This window comes from Tursiops truncatus, chromosome 9 (genome assembly GCF_011762595.2).
Source record: "Tursiops truncatus isolate mTurTru1 chromosome 9, mTurTru1.mat.Y, whole genome shotgun sequence".
In the NCBI taxonomy this organism is placed as follows: domain Eukaryota; kingdom Metazoa; phylum Chordata; class Mammalia; order Artiodactyla; family Delphinidae; genus Tursiops; species Tursiops truncatus.
In genome coordinates, this window is record NC_047042.1 from 51,725,623 (window position 1) to 51,743,329 (window position 17,707).

Here is a 17,707-nt window from a genome sequence, read left to right on the forward strand (position 1 = left end):
CTATCATGGAAGATTTTCCAATGTTCCCAAGAGAGAAATAAATTTATAAATAGCAGTTAAAACCTTTAATAATTTATGTGATGCTTTCACCAATTAATATTTGTCTGTTACCAAGTACCTACCTTTCCTATTGTCTTGTCGTTCAGTTCTGGTTCCCAGTAAGCAAGACTATGAGTATTTTCCAGAAGAACACAGGCGCAGGGTGACAGAATATAAGAAGTTCTACGAAAGCTTGGAGCTAAGTATGTGTTTACTGTTCTTTTTGCCTCTCCCTCAAATTGCTCTATTGAAACCTTCATAATTTTTAATTTTTATCTTTCCAAATCTATGTCTTGCTATTTAAGTTATTAATCTCTGAGACTTAGAGTTTGCTATGGCATTAAAAAGATCAAAGGGAATTAAGCTCTTTTTCTAACTTTTAATTTTAGGTATGAACCGAATTCAAACCCAAAACATCATTTATAATGGTACAGCCTCTCTGGAAAACTATTTGCCAGTTTCTTCAAAACATACACCTACCTTATGATCCATTAGTTGCACTCCTAGGTATTTATCCAAGAGAAATGAAAGCATTATGTCCACAAAAAGACTAGTACAAGAATGTTAATTAAAGTTTTAAACATAGTAGTCCCAAATGGAATCAACCTAAGTGTTTATCAATAAGGGAATAGAGAAACAAATTTTGTTGTATTCATACAATACTATTCAGCAATAAAAAGGAATGAATTATTGATACATGCAACAACATGGATATATTTCAGAAATATGGTGCTGGCTGATAGAAACCAGAACTAATAGAGTAAATAATTATGTGATTCCATTCATATAAAGTTAAAAAAATAGGCAAAACTAATTTATGGGAATAGAAATCAGAAAAGTGGTTGCCTGTAGGCAAGTGGGGGCATGGCTGCTAAGCGGCATGAAAGAATTTTACAGGGAGATAAAAATATTCTATATTTAGGGCTTCCCTGGTGGCGCAGTGGTTGAGAGTCCGCCTGCCGATGCAGGGGACACAGGTTCGTGCCCCGGTCCACGAAGATCCCACATGCCGCAGAGTGGCTAGGCCCATGGGCCATGGCCCCTGAGCCTGTGCGTCTGGAGCCTGTGCTCCACAACGGGAGAGGCCACAACAGTGAGAGGCCCGCGTACCGAAAAAAAAAAAAAAAAATTCTATATTTTAATTGTGATATTGGTTAAATGGATGTATATATTTGTCAAAACCTATCAAACTATATACTTAAGATCTATATACTTTACTGTATGTAATTATACTCTTAAAAAAGAATATTAAATCTTCGTAAGATTAAAAAAACACCAATATTTATGGACATTTACTAAGGAAAAGTTCATAGTGTTATGTGATTGAGAGATCTAAACAAAACTTTGATTCACAGGCATACATACCTTCCTAGGAATATGATGTTCACAAAGACCAGATAAAATAAGTAAAATATCAGATTGAATTTCCAAAAGAATGGCCTCTTCCTTATCATTATACTTGCTTATTATATTTTTAAAGATTCCTGATTTGAAAAATGTTAAAGAATGTAAAGTTATTGAACATTGTATTTTTATTTTGATCAATTACTGTTCTGAAATTCTTTCTTATAAAATTTCAACTAGAAAAACTACTTTTAAAAGGGCTATTTTCATTGTATGGTTTCCTAGAAGCTGTAGACAGAAGATGATAAATGGATTCGTTGGGGTCTCAGTACAATCAGTAGCCCCATATATATAGAATTTCTAGTACATAATTAATGGCATGTCATTAAAAGAAGCCCTTAACAACCTGATACTTCACCAAGCAAACAAAACTGTTTGAAAATATGCAGTTTCATGAGGCAAAGATGTGTGCCTTTGCAAATATATGACCAAAATGCCTGATCATAGCTTGCCTCATCTCTTCTTGCCCTTGTGGTTAACAGGGTCAATCTTAGGCAAAGGTGGAAGACATCCCTAAGTACGTTTTCTATTCCTGTTACTTCTTTCTGCATCGTCTCCTTATGTCCACTCGAAGGCATCTTCAACAACTTAGGTAGCAATATTCCCATGTTCTTTAAAAGCTCTCCTTCCAATCAAAATTTTAAAAGACTTGAAAATAGCCATTTACACTGATGGAATGTCATTCACAATAAAATTTTGCCTCAAAAAAGGACTTTTCCTTTAAGCTTTGTATAAGGAACAAAAGTCATTTTTCCTCAGTTACTAAGGGATCACTGGCATTAGCAGGAAGGTGTGGAGCTATGTTTCAAAGTAAAAGGGCCATGGAAATCACATCCTATTTCCACTGTTGGCTCTGAAGGGACAATTCTTGGTCCTGTTAGGATGAATTACAGCAGGTGAAGGATCAGAGGCTAGGAAGGCTAGGTGAGCATGCTGGAGACCAGGGCAGAGGCATGCCATGGACAGAGGGCATATGCTCCCTTATTAGGACACCTTCTAGGAATCCAACCTGGCTGGCCTTGCATCTGCTTCTCCTTTCTAGATTATCTCCTCTTCTTCCTACCTGTGTACAGGGATGTCACTTTCCCTGTTGTCTGTAATAAATGTTATGTTAATACTGAATTATTTTCTTAATATTTCGGTATCCTTTAACTCCCTACATTTACCTTCTCCTTGCTCTATTCTAACCATTGGATATATTTTTCAGATTTCCTCTTTCTAAAATAGCATTGCACATATAACTTTCCTAATCCAAACCACTAATAGCTCCCCATGCTTAAAGCGAATGAAGTTCAAACTCTATTATGGTATGCCATTCAAAACTCTTTCTAGCTTGGCCTCTGACTAGACAATTAACTTTATCTCATATTATTTGTCTTCATAAAACTTTGACTCCACTTAAGCTAGCTCTGAACACATCATCATGTATATTTTGGCTTCATGTCTCTGTTTATGCTGTCCCCTTGATTGAAAGACCATCTCTCTCTCTCTCTCTTTTTTTTTCCTCTTGAAACCAGCCTTACCCTCACACCCTAACTCATAAAGATTCTTGTTAAGATTGCCCAGCATTGAAAACTACCCTGTGGCATTTACTCTCTGTATTACTCACTAGGTGCCTTACTAACAGTGCAGGGTAATGCATGCTATCTTTCTATGACATACATCTTTCCTTTTGTTTTCATTAAGGCAAGGTCCTGAGAGTTCTGTTCTATACATGTTTATGACACCAGTGCCTACACAACAGGTGTATAAACATTTACATTTACAGTGCGATTACTATTTGTTGAGCTTATTTCTACTATAGAGCCTCTGTTAGACTCTGTAAGAGAAGGTTCCTGCCCCTAGGAACTCACATAATAAAGATCAGCTTCTTTCAAGTTAAAGGGAAAGGTCCTGAGAAGAAAAGAACCCTTGCTATTTGCTTTCCCTTCCCCACTTGCTACCAGGTAAGATTAAGACTTCTTCTTGGATATATGGAAAATTGTATTCATCCATTTAGGCTGGGGCCTTCACACTGAGTTCTGTATCATGAAATGTGCACAGAAGTGATAAAATCTACTTTCAGGTTTGGTCATCCCCCAGTAAACTCATCAAGAAAGTGAATGTTTTTGCCTAGCCCCCTTTTCAGTATCCTCATTTTGCTTACTAGTATTATTATTAGAGGGCACCACCCCAATCCACTAATGATAGAAGAGCAGGCACTGAACAGGTAGAAGAGTTTTTGAGTAAGCATTTGTAATTAATTGACATCCAGCAAATTATATCACCTTCTCATAAGGCAGTCATTGAACATGGATATGACAAATATAGCTCTTACTTCTCAAAGTCAGGAAAGATTAGGGCCAGAGAACTATTTATTTTTTAAATAACAAAAGGTAGAAAGCTTTTGCTTAGGGGTTCTGAATTTTACACTGAGCTCGCATGTATGTATGTTGGAGATAAAGTGACTTAGCACAGTCAACTCTTTAAGCTGAAAATTAAGGATATCCTGATATTTCACATCAGAAAACCTATGTACATTTCTGTATACACCAGTGTACCAGTGTTCTGGTAATGTCAAATGCACTGGAAAATGTAATGTTATCCTCTTTTAAAATGACTCCAAAAGGCCTGGCCAAAAAGTGGTGATCTTACTCCTAGAAGAGTGAAATATAACACTAGCCCATTAAAAAAAAAAAAAAGATAAAGATAATCCTAAATGAAATGGTATCTGAATTAAGTAAACAAATGTTTAAAGGATAAGTGATCATGATGTTTCAGTAAAGACAAACTAATTTATAGCAACAGTATGAAACAAAAATCAAGAAAATATTCAGGAGTTTGTCAGATATAGGACAAAATAAATGTGTAGAAAAACATTTCAAACAAAAGTTCTAATTTATAAACATTCTACTTTCATCAGGACACAAACATGTTACGTTTTTACCTATCAGTTGCTGAATTGCTCTCTTTTCACAAAGATCCTTGTGTATGGTCTCATGCTCAAGGTAGACCATGGCTCTCAAGAGTCTTAAACTGTAACGCATCTGGGCAAACTTGTTTCCACGGCCACCTGTACCATGAAAACTGTTCCCATGACTAAAGAAGGAATCTGTAGAGAAATATTAATAGTTACTTTACATCAAGAAATTTAGATTAGACATCTTTTATATCTATATAAGTTTAAAGAGATGTTAAAATTTTGTCATACTTTAGGGTTTTTTTTTTAGAGAAGTAAATATGATTCCATCCCCCTCCTCTTTCTATTTCCAGTACAGAAATATGTTTTTAAATTTTACTCAAATGTATCATTATTGTATGTATCTTCTGTAAGTTGTTTCTGTTACTCAACGTTGTTTTTTTTTTTTTTTTTTTTTTTTTTTTGCTGTACGCGGGCCTCTCACTGTTGCGGCCTCTCCCGCTACGGAGCACAGGCTCCGGACGCGCAGGCTCAGCGGCCATGGCTCACGGGCCTAGCCACTCTGCGGCATGTGGGATCTTCCTGGACCAGGGCACGAACCCGTGTCTCCTGTATCGGCAGGCGGACTCTCAACCACTGCGCCACCAGGGAAGCCCTCAACGTTGTATTTTTGAAATTATTCACATTGTTACAAGTAGATCTAGGTCACTCAGTTTTAACTGCTTTCTACATCCAGTTTATAAATAAGTTTATCCATTCACTAGTACAAATTGCTACAATGAACATTCTAGTTCATGTCCTCTTGTTCCCACTGAGAAGTGTTTCACCTGTGACACCAGAATCATATACCCACATGGAATTTTATTAAAGTTGCCAAATTGTTCCCCAAAGTGGTTATATGGATACAATGTATAAGAAATAGATTTTTTCCCAATCTATTAAATGTGAAATGGTAGTTCATTGTTATCTTAATTTGCAGAGTGATTACATTTCTCTGATTACCAGTGGGGTTGAGTGTCTTTTAATTTTTTTTGAAAATTTGAAATTTTCTCCAAAAATTTTGAAGAATTTTCTTGGCAATCTCTATTGTTTGCCTACTTCTCTACTGAGTTATTTTCTTTTTGATATGTAGGAGTTCTTTATGAACCTGAATTCTAATCGTTTATCAGTCAGAGTGGTGAGTAAATGTCTTCCCTCAATTTATAGATTATCTTATTCAGATTTTGTAATACAGATATTTCTGTTTTACAGTACTTAATACATTTAATAATCTTTAATACTCTTTTTTATAGTTAAGCTCTTCTGTATTTAAAAAGTCTGTTTCTACCCTGTTATCATAAAGATAATTTCCCATGTTTTCTTCTAAGATTTTTACAGTTTAACTTTTTGCATTTAGGGCTTTAATTCATTTTGCAATTGACTTTTTTAAACAAGTTGAAAGGATCTAATTTTTATTTTTTCACACGGAGGGCCAACTGCCCGAGAACCAACCTTCTCTCATTGATTGGCAATATCATCTCTGATGATGCCAACCTCCCATATATTCCATTCCACTGGTCTATGCCTGGTCAAGTACCATACAATTTTAATTACTATAGCTTTATGGTCAGTCTTGATAAATAACAAGGCAAGTTCTCTTTCTTCATTATAATATGCTTTCTTTGAAAGGTTCTTTTAGAAGTAGCTTTTTGTTTAATGCTAAAAAAAAAAGTTCAAAATACTGTTCTCAGTAGTATGTATAGGTTTAGAAATGTGGATTCTGGAGCTAGACTGCCTGCATTAAATCACTTACTATGCGGCAAGGAACAAGTTATTTAACTTCTCTGAGTTCTACCCACTGACCAACAGGGCTAATAATAGAACCTATAACTCCTAGATTTGTTGTGAGGCCTAAATGGTTTAATACTGCTGAGGGGGTTAAGGCCTATCACATAGTAGGTACTCAATAACTGTTAGCTATCAGACTTCTTGTTAGGCAGCATTTCCTTTTTTTTGCCTTATAGACTTCTGTAAACATAAATAATATAAAGGAGAGACAGGAAAATTGTTTTATTTAATGCACAGTAATTTAACATGACTAAATTTAGTAATTCAGCATATTAAAAACTAGAGAATAAAAATAAGCTATAATTTTTTCTTCCTCATGGATGAGTGCTATTCTTGATCTAATGAAAATGTACCATACAAAATTATTTCCAGAGCAAAGTTACTACTAGAGAAGAATACAGTATCTTACTTATAATTTTTTTTAACAAAAGAATGTATTTCTTATTTCCCTTCTAAGAATTATGAGAATTGAAATGAAATATTCATACAAATTGGGGCTCTGCTAACTTGGCAGACTACATATGGTTAGAGATCTAAATCTGAAGCTCCATGAAGGTATGGACTTCATTTATTTTGAACATAAATGTTTCGTTAGTAGCTAAAACAATATATGGTTACTAGTAGGCATTCAATAAATATTTGTTGAATGATTAATTAAAATATTACAGGACAGTATAATTATTGGATGGGCCTAATAATATAAAAATTTAAATCAGTTTATATGAATGATTAATTTTACTGAAAGGTATGCATCAACTATGCTAACATTTACTAATGTCTGACTATAAATGAAATCTCAGGCTTTTTTCCTTAAAACACCATTTAAATACATTAAGATCACAGAAGGCCAGATCTACTAGTTCTCCTTTTAATTGTATTTCTTTTTCTACACCACCACTCAGTTGAAATATGTAGATTAGAATTTTGACAGGAATCTGAAAGGCCACTTACCTTCACTGTCACACCATTCTAAAAATGCAAGGACGTGAGCATTTCCCTGATACAACATGTACTCGTCTATTAAAAAAGGAGCCACTGATGACAAAGTGGCAATTGCGTGCAGTTGTAATTCTTCATACTGTGCTGCAGACCATTCAACTATTTTATGTTTCTCAGGCTTTTTAACATAGGTAAACAAAGCCAAAATAACTTTGCCATCAATTAATAGCTATGAGAAAGGGCAAAAAGTACTATGTTAGAAACATAATTAAAACAATTTTATTTAATATAAGAAAATTTAATAAAAGATTTCCAATTTGATGTGTTATTGATGATCATTTCAAAATACTTTCTTCCTAAAGATTCCAAGCTATGTTAAGTACCAGAAATTAAAAAAACCCAAAACCAAACTCACTAATAACAACAGTTCACTATGATCCCCCTTTCTGGGATATACACTCTATGGCTGACAATAATATAAAATAAGTATTAGTTTTTTTAATCTATGCTGCTTATATACGCAGTTTACCTCCCGCTTACGATAAAACCACAGGAGTCGAAAATTTAGAGCAAATAAACTGGTGGTTATTTCTGTCTTCCTTACTTTTGTTTCTTAAAGGAAACATTTCAGAGACTCAATTGTATATATACTTTAAGAAGTCAATTTTGTCTGAAGTTATGATAATAGACTATGGCTATTTTTAAGCATAGGCAACAGAACTTATACAAATACTCTATCCAGTGAATACCAGTCAGGTCACAAGCCATAGTTAATTACACGCCAAGAATTTTAAAACTGTACTGAATCCATGATGTCAATAAAAATAAAACAAAAATGCAAAGCTATTATAATATGACAATCAAGTTAATATTATAGCTGATTCTGATTGATATATATTTATGGTTCACAAGATAGTAACACACCATATGCTATATTCTATTCAATTTTCTTTTTATCTGGCATTATTCTACAAAGATTTTTTCACAATAAATCTATGAATTTTTCTAAATTTTCTACTATTCCACATGGAAAGAGCACAAGATTTAGAACTGAGAAAACAAGAATAACAATTAGTTCTAGCACTGCTGTAAGTAGTAAGTGGATAATTTTTTTGAAATACTCTGTGAACTGCATATAACAGTACACGTATTCATTATCACTACCATTACTGAACCACAAACACAAACATATGACAGAAAAAAAATTAGTTGATTCCATTGCTCACATAGTGCTTTAAGAAGCTTATCAGTCTTTGTGCCATTTGACTTTGTTGTCAAATAAAATTGGTTTATAAACTATAGTGTAAATTTTCTTATCTTTGTATCTGTCATTTTAATAGTTATATAGTACGCCACTATAATAATAAACCATATTCTATTGAATGATTTTCTATATTGCATTTCAGAAAATACATTTAGCTTCTATGGAGTGTACATTTTTGATATGAATAATAAAGTTATAACTGTAAAGACAGTTTTTTTCTGAGCATTTTTTAGTGTATGCTTCAAAGTGGCATTACCAAAAAAAATTGTTTTTAGCTCTTTTAATCCTCATAATAATTCCATGAGATAGGTGTTTTCCCCACTTTGAAGTTGAGATAACTGGAATTTAGAGACTCTAAACTATGTATTTAAGATCACATTGCTAGAAAGCGACAGCACTGGATTCCACCTGACTAAAGCCTTAACCACCATATTATACCACATTTATATTATCACTAATGAAATTGATAGAATGAATCCTCCCTTGGAACTTGAAAGAGTTTTAAGACTAAAATGAAATTTCAATTAATGCAGTAATAACTAAACTAATGGAATTGTTAGTAAGTAGTATATTTGTTTCTGTTGCTTTATAGTTTACAAAGCCTTTATCTCAGTCTCACAACAGAAGGAGGAACTGAGCCTCAGAAAGTTTAGGTGACTTTGCCAAGGCCATACAGCTAGTAGGCGATAAGACAGAAGTGAAATTCATTTCCAGTGCTCTTCAAATTACACCATGCTTTATGTAGGATATAAAGTATTAAGATAATTCATGGGTAATAAAAATATGTACATAAGGAGGTTAGATTTGTGTGGAGAAAAAGCAGGTTCATACAGTTTGAGATGGGCAGCATAGAGATAAGCAATTTCCTCCTGCATTAAAATCATCCCTCATTACTATGGTCAAAGATAGACTATTAGGCTGGGTGGGCCTATATGGATTTTCTTTCAGTTTATGTTCTCTTATTCAGGACCTCTAAATATATAAATAAATCTCCACGGTTTTCCTGCTTTTCCTTGGTTTATGTGGTTTAAATTTAGGTAAATTCACTGTTCATTAATAGATAAGAATTTTGAAAAAGTGAAATTCCAGTGAATACGAGTTTGTTACCTTCTATGGTAAATATATGGGCTGATGAAAGATTTGCAGCCGTGGCTTTTAAAAAGTTATACTACAAAGTGAGATAATTTTAATTTTTATTTTGATTACTTTTTACCTGTATAGTAGATAAATCTTTACAAAAGGTCACAATTATATTGAATAGCAATTTCTTCAACTCAAAATCTTCATAGGAATTAGAAAACTTAAGACCTTTCACCAAAGGATTTTGGCTTTTAACTGTGAGAGGGGAAAAAAAAGGCAGAGTAAAATAAAAGCTGAAATGATGTATGACTCATTAAGATGATTATAAGTTGAAAGTTTTATGGTTTTTACCTTCATTAAATGTTGCAAATAATATCAAATCCCTGGTAAAGCCACACTCCTAATATAAATACACAAAATAAACAGAAGGATGAATTAATTATATGGAAATTAAGTTACAGATGCCCATATTTACTTAATATATAGGTATTTTTTTATCAGACTCTCCTTGTCATTCATCTGAGTTCATAAAGCACTAATAATAAGGGATGAAAGAAAGAAAATAAAAGCATACAGCCAGATAAACTTGTAATTTATTTAATATTAAACTTACTTCTGTAGGTTCTAAAAAATATATTACATTATTCTATGAATATTTTACAAGATACTGTTTAAAATTTGGTAAGAACCCAAAACGTACTGCTAGAAGTAACTTATGTAATTCATTATCTATACCTTCAAGGGACGAAAGAAGGGAAGAAAACAGTTATTTTCAACAGCTTTTCTTCTTAAACACCCCCTGGCTCCCCACCCTGACCCCAACCACTCTCAAATATGTCAAAGGTTTGGTCAAGAGACAACAAACAATTCCTACTTAACATGAAAAGCCCTGAAGAATGACCAGAAAACATTTCAGCGTGAGGGAACTCATTCCTGACAGAGATATCCTAGTTGGACTTCGGACATTAGGGAGAATTTATAGGGACAAACCTTGGGCTTTTGAGTTGGCAACTATATATTCCTACTACCTTAAGATCCATATGGTTTCTTTAAAATGAGAAGATGTTATTCCTATTGACTCACATTCATGGAATTCACCTGAATGTTTGCAAGGATGCTAATGAGAATTTATTGGCTGACCAGGGGCTTCCACAGAAACATAGGCCCATCTACACATTACAACCTTGACTAGGAAGCTATGTAGGACGTTTTCCCCATTTGCACAGTATAAATTCCTTGACTGTTTGGTGTTTTAAAAAATTTTATTGAAGTCTAGTTGATTTACAATGTTGTGTTAATTTCTGCTGTACAGCAAAGTGATTCAGTTATACATATATTCTTTTTCATATTCTTTTCCATTATGGTTTATCATAAGATACTGAATATAGTTCCCTGTGCTATACAGTAGGACCTTGCTGTTTATCCATCCTAGATATAATAGTTTGCATCTGCTCATCCCAAACTCCCAATCCTTCCCTCCCCCACCCCCTCCCCCTTGGCAACCACAAGTCTGTTCTCTATATCTGTGAGTCTGTTTCTGTTTCATAGATATGTTCATTTGTGTTGTTTTTAGATTCCACATATAAGTGATATCATATGGTATTTGTCTTTCTCTGTGTGACTTAGTATGATAATCTCTAGGTCCATCCATGTTGCTGCAAATGGCATTATTTCATTCTTTTTATGGCTGAGTAGTATTCCATTGTATATATATACCACATCTTCTTTATCCATTCATCTGTTGATGTCTTGGCTATTGTAAATAGTGCTGCTATGAACACAGGGGTGCATGTATCTTTTCAAATTATAGCTTCGTCTGATATGTGCCCAGAAGTGGGATTGCTGGAGCATATGGCAACTCTATTTTTAGTTTTTTGAGGAACCTCCATACTGTTTTCCATAGTGGCTGCACCAATTTACATTCCCACCAACAGTGTAGGAGGGTTCCCTTTTCTCCACACCCCCTCCAGCATTTGTTTTTTGTAGACTTTTTTTTTTTAATATTTATTTATTTTGGCTGCTCCGGGTCTTAATTGCAGCACGTGGGATCTTCACCGGGGCATGCTGGATCTTTAGTTGCGGCATGTGGGATCTTTTTAGTTGTGACATGCAGACCTCTTAGTTGTGGCATGCGAACTCTTCATCATGGCATGCATGCAGGATCTAGTTCCCCTACCCCCGACCAGGAATTGAGCCTGGGCCCCCTGTATTGGAAGCACAGAGCCTTACCCACTGGACCACCAGGGAAGTCCCTGTTTTTCTGTAGACTTTTTAATGATGGCCATTCTGACCAGTGTGAGGTGGTACCTCACTGTAGTTTTGATTTGCATTTCTCTAATAATTAGCAATGAGGAGGATGTTTTCATGTGCCTGTTGGCCGTTTGTTTGTCTTCTTTGGAGAAATGTCTATTTAGGTCTTATGCCCAGCTGAGTAAATTATATTTGTGAGCAAATTATAATACATGAGGAGGATATCAACCTTCCAAAGGGATGCAAAGAATAACTGGCAGAGTGCAAGTATACTGGTGACCATAATGACATTACAGTATAACTTGGCATTACAACAAAGTACATAAATGTTACAACATAGTTCAGGACTCCCTCCTCCCCCCACATCCACCACTTCCACAATTAGAATTAATATGCAATTTGATTCATACTTACAATCATTGGTGCTCCAGGATTTTGAGATATAATTGTTGTGATCACTAATATGTCATTTCTAAGCTGACGATCATAATGACTAAGACCTCTTGTAAACAGATTTTTAAATACTTTCTTCAAAGCCCTAAAAAGTGAAGTCATATCTTTAAAGCCATATTTCTATGGAAATACCACCTAAGTGTCTACCAACAAAATCTCCCTTTTTACATTTTACTACTCATTTCAAAATATTTCTAATCTTTTCTATACAAATCTGCCTCTAGTTCTCTGAGGGACTAGATAAGAATCCCTCAGTCCAATCTATACCTGGTGGTCAAAGTGACTGCTCTAAAATAAAGATTCAATCACGTCATTTTCCTTTTTAAAATTACTGATACTTAAAGGCTTTTCTTTGTTCTTAGGATAAAGTCCTACCTCCCTACCAAGGCTTATCAGGCCTTTCATGTTACAGTCCCTGCTAACATTGTTAGCTTCATCTCTCACTATTCTACCCTGTACTTTTTGCTCTCACTATATTGAATTTCTTTCAATTTTTTTGATTTTGCTAAATTCTTCTTTCACTTCTGTTCCCCTGTCTAGGATGCTCTCTGCATGCAGAACTCTTGTGTTGCTAAATCACATTTATCATTCAGATACCAGATTAGGGTTTATTAGGAAGTGCTGATTAACTCTCCAAGTCTGGGTCAGGTTCCCTGTACAATGGACATTTGTTGCTTTATCTTCTAGGAGCCACTTGCCCTTCTTGTGATAATAGTACCCTTATGTTTATTTAGGCATTCACTCTTTACCCACTTTTGGTCTTGTAAAGCTGCCTTCAACTAAAAGGAAGCGAGTTAGAGCATTCCTTCTTTCTGTCACTGTAACTCACTCTGAAATGGGCATATGGCCAACACCAGACCACTAAGGGTCAACAGGGACTCAATTATAAGGATTTTATTTGAGCTTTTGGAATAGCAAGTCTTATCTTCTGCTTGGTTTGGGGTTGTGATTATGTGAAGCTAGACCTCGTAGGTCTTACCATATGGATCTTGAGACTAAAGCCAACACAGTGGAAAATAGTGCAGAGGGATGAAGAGGGCCCAAGTCCTGATATTTGCTGAGCCTTGAATACAGCTGCACATGAAACCAGTTTTATCCTTGACTTTGTAGTTACATGAGCCCATAAAATTTCCTATTCGGTTTATATCAGTTGGGTTGGGGGTTCAGTTGCTTGCAAACAAAACTGTGCTGATCCACCATCTTCAGGAGAACATGAAGGACCTTGCAGTAATCTTTTTCATAACATTTAGTATGCTCTCTTTTAGTTGCCTATTTACTTGTCTCTCTCTCTTAACATAATGCAAGTGCTGTGAAAGCAGAGACCATTTCTGTATTGTTTTCAGTTGTATTTCCACAGCCTAGTACTGAACTTGGCACAGAGCAGACAATAATTATTTGATGAATATATGAATAAGTAACTCAAAGGCTCACTCATATTTTAATGCTTACTGTAGTATCTGGAAGACAGTAAGTACTCAAAAATAGGTTTACTAAATGAACAAATGAAATAGTTCTTTTAAATATCTAATTTTACTTTATACATACTCAAGGACATAATTTAGTTTTGTTAACAAGCTACTTTAAAAGCCTTCCACATAGAAAAAAAAAAGACTTGTTATTGTGCAGATGCATTTATACCATGGTACAAAAAAAATGTCCTGAAACATAGCCATTACATGAATCAAAAGCCTAATTGAACATAAATTTAAAAAAAAATTTAGTTATGTCACTGGCTATCGTTTTAAGGTTAAAAATTCCTATCTAACCACATATACTTACAGCAAACATTCCAAGTTACTAAGCTGTTGTATGATTTCTTCTTTTGAAGATTTTTCCAATAAGTTCCAAAGTATTTCGGATGAACGAAATAGAAGCTGTCCAGAGGGATCTGGGTCATTGAGGTGAGCACAGATTCCACTGGCTGCTTGTGCTTTCACCATTAAAGTACAATTAACTTCTGAAAATAAATTTTAAAATTATTTATGCTGTACAGCCTTGACATTACTAGATAAAAACAAAAATAGCTGAGAATGAAGTGTTCAAATATGTACAATAATATACAAACCAGAAGCTGAGAGATGTTGTAGAGTTTTAAGTACCCAAAGTTTCTCAACAAGTTGATTTTCAAACAACACCAATGACTGGACCATTATTTTTGCCAATCCTCCAACTTCAGCCATTTTAATCTTATATGATGAACTAGCCTGCTGGTAACCTAACAACAATTAGTGAAGAAATATGTACAGTTATTTCACATAGTAATCATCTACATTAAACAAAAGAATGAGTAAACATTAAACAACAGCAATAACAGAAACTTTAAAAAAGTTTATGGCATGTTAAAATGGTATAGCACAGGGATTGGCAAACTTCTATAAAAGGCCAGGTATCAGTATTTTAGGCTTTGCAGGTTATAAGATTTCTCTCTCAAATACTCAACTCTGCTACCATAGCATGAAAGCAGGCATAAACCATACAAAAATAAGTGGGCATGGCCGTGTTCCAATAAAAGTTTATTTACAGAGGGCCAATTTTGGCCTGGGGTCCATAGTTTGCTGATCCCTGGTGTAGCATTTGAAATAGGACTGCAGAGTTGGAGGCGTATCTTAAATTCTAAAAAAGAACAATATTTCTTTTCTCTAGATATACCTTTCCATGAAGGAAAGTGGCATGATTACAAATACTAAATGTTTTCACTATTCAAGTCAATACATTACTTTAGTGCTTTCAAGGGACCATAATTACGTAATTTGGTGATGAAATAAGAGGTGAAAATATAATGCTGTTCTGATAAATGCTAGTGAAAATGGTATCTTAGGGAAGTTTGATTCTTGGCGACATGTCTTATAATAATTTCCTTCTGCTGTAGCGCCTGTGAGAAACACCACCTCTCCTTTGATACAGCTGCACAGGTACCTGACCAACTACACTCAACTAGAGAGATTAAATACACAGCAGAGGGTACCTGCTCACGTGAGACGCAGCTATTTTCTCTCTTAGTGATATACTTATCTACCTCCCTGACTTCTTGACTTTTGAGACCAACTAGATTCTTTAACTTTGCCATAGTTCTGAGATGTCTGTCAGTTTGTCTTGTCTTTCTGAATTTGATCTTTAGCCCTGGACAAGGCCCTGTCCACTCCTGTGATGGGTTCCCTATGGTAAGGCCCTAGCTACTCACTTTAGGCATTTAAAAAATATAAAGAGAAAACCACAAGTTGCAGAATTTCACCATCCAGAGAGAACAACCTTAACATTCTGGTATATTTCTTTTGTTTTTTTTGATCTATTAAGCAGCTACTATGTTACAGATTATTGTAAATCTGGTATATTTCTTACTGATATTTTTAATGTATGCATATAACTTTAACAATATACTATTTGCAGAATTTTACATTCAACTGCAGCCACTAAAGATTTTATTGTAAGCCTTTTCTCATTCTATATTTTCCCAAATCATAATTTTATTTGCATAATAGCCTGTCATATGCATGGACCAACCAAAATGTACTTTATACTTACTGTATCTTTATATATTGAGTTTACATTTCTACAGAAGGATATAGTAATATTAAGGCTCATGGACCTGATTCCTGTCTCCAGGGCTACATCTCTTACTATTGCTCTACTAGGGACTTTTCAGCTGTGGTCCCAGCTATCCTGCCATGCCCATCACCTGAAACCAACTGTGTGACAGCTAGTGAGAGCATTGCCTAAGATTCCCAATTTTCAGAGCCTGGTCAAATTAAGATCAACCTCACTTCTCTGCACCTTAACTCCTCTGTCATATCTTATATATCATTTGTCTCCCTTTCTTTCTATTTTAAAAAGACTGTGTATATATTGCCTAGGTTAACCCTAAACTTGTGCTCTTAATTCCATCCTCTCATGCCTTCTTTGGGAATTCCACCCTCCAATTTTCCACGTACTAGCTTCTTATTCCTCTGCCTATAGGGGAAAACTTCATTTTTCCCTATCCTAAAAATTATAAATAATAACAAAACCAAATATCTTTGATTTTGCTACCAGTTGAATTGTTCTCCATCTTCCTTCTTTTTCTTCTCCATCTGATTTTAATATATAAGTCTGCATTCACTGCCTCTGTTCTCACAATCCTCTCATTCTTTAGTCCTGTATCTGCCCTGACCACTTTATGGCAATAGATCTGCCAAAAATGAACTACAACTTTTCAGATATCACATCAGTTGGCGTTTTCATTCCTCAATTACAGAAGCCTCTACAGTATTTGACACTGAGACCACTACTTCCTTCATCAAACATTTCATTCACTGGCACACAAGACATGGCAGTCTTTAGCTTTTCCTCCTCCTCTCTGAACCTTCCTTCATTGCCAGTTTCTTTGGATTGCTTTTTGTTTTGTTTTGTTTTTCCCCAGATCTCAATATGGGCACTCTCCATGTTGCTGTTCTTGGTCCCTTGCTGCTTACATGCTTTATCTCCTGGAAAACTCAAGCACCCTGATGGTTTCAATTTTCACCTCTATTTGGGTGAATTTCAAACCTGTATTTCTGGTCTCTGCTTTTAGTATCCAATGTCTACTATCTACCAAACACTTTCTCCTGTTTATCTCAATAGCTCAGATCTGACAGTTAATAATTTCTTTACTCACTTCTCTACTTCATATGTCCTCCCATTTTTCCCTATTCATAAGTTAGCTTTCTTTTCTACCAGTCTTATTGCCACCCATTTAAAGGAACATATAACTTAAAAATGTATTTTATATCTTCTCTCCTTTCCTAGATTGATTATGAATTACAGAAACTATGAAGGTAGGAAGTATGTCCTAAGTAACATTATATCCTCTACATTGCAAGTGCCCTCTATCTTGATACCACCCATTTCAGTGTGACTCATTTTATCATTAAATATTATGATCCCTTAGCTGTAACATGCAGAACTCTTTTTCCAAACATGGTAGAGAATGTTATTAGCATTAGGAATTTAACATCTAGGTGGGTGGGACAGAGATTATGAATAATTATAAATATTAGAAAATAATAATATTATCAACAGTATTAAATAACATTAATAGTAATAATTATAATTAAACTAACGGGTATGACTTTAAAAATTCTGTTATATTTAGCATCAGAAAAATCTAAAGTTGAAAAAAAATACATAAATTTTTTTGTTTAAAATGACTGAAGAGTTTGAGACTACCAAAAGAACTGTTTTGATGTGTTGCATTTATTTATTTTTTAAAAATTAATTAATTTTTATTTTTGGCTGCGTTGGGTCTTCACTGCTGCACGTGGGCTTTCTCTAGTTGTGGTGAGCGGGGGCTACTCTTCGTTGCAGTGCGTGGGCTTCTCATTGTCCTGGCTTCTCTTGTTGCAGAGCATGAGCGCCAGAGCTCAGGCTCAGTAGTTGTGGCCTAGATCTGGGATCTTTCCAGATCAGGGCTCGAACCCATATCCCCTGTATTGGCAGGTGGATTCTTAACCACTGCATCACCAGGGAAGCCCGATGTGTTGCATTTATGATCCCACTCTGTCTTTCCAAGTTCAAAGAGAAATGAGAAAGACTGTTCT

At 34.9% G+C, this 17,707-nt stretch overlaps 1 protein-coding gene and 1 long non-coding RNA gene across 4 annotated transcripts in view; one reads left to right on the forward strand and one right to left on the reverse strand.

Annotated features, from left to right (window-relative positions):
• Positions 1-17,707, reverse strand: part of CFAP69 (cilia and flagella associated protein 69) — a 72,233-nt gene that overhangs the window by 24,732 nt on the left and 29,794 nt on the right. For both annotated transcript variants that reach the window (XM_019926849.3, XM_073809740.1), the window contains 8 exons: positions 14,221-14,370; positions 13,935-14,112; positions 12,117-12,240; positions 9,804-9,852; positions 9,586-9,707; positions 7,121-7,337; positions 4,370-4,534; positions 1,405-1,523 (listed from right to left, as the gene is read on the reverse strand). In XM_019926849.3, the coding sequence (XP_019782408.1) occupies positions 1,405-1,523; positions 4,370-4,534; positions 7,121-7,337; positions 9,586-9,707; positions 9,804-9,852; positions 12,117-12,240; positions 13,935-14,112; positions 14,221-14,370 (1,124 nt within the window). The remainder of the gene's footprint in view (positions 1-1,404; positions 1,524-4,369; positions 4,535-7,120; positions 7,338-9,585; positions 9,708-9,803; positions 9,853-12,116; positions 12,241-13,934; positions 14,113-14,220; positions 14,371-17,707) is intronic.
• Positions 1-17,707, forward strand: part of LOC109548610 (uncharacterized) — a 133,003-nt gene that overhangs the window by 15,437 nt on the left and 99,859 nt on the right. For both annotated transcript variants that reach the window (XR_004528124.2, XR_012333985.1), the window contains exon 2: positions 147-242. This is a non-coding gene — a long non-coding RNA (uncharacterized lncRNA). The remainder of the gene's footprint in view (positions 1-146; positions 243-17,707) is intronic.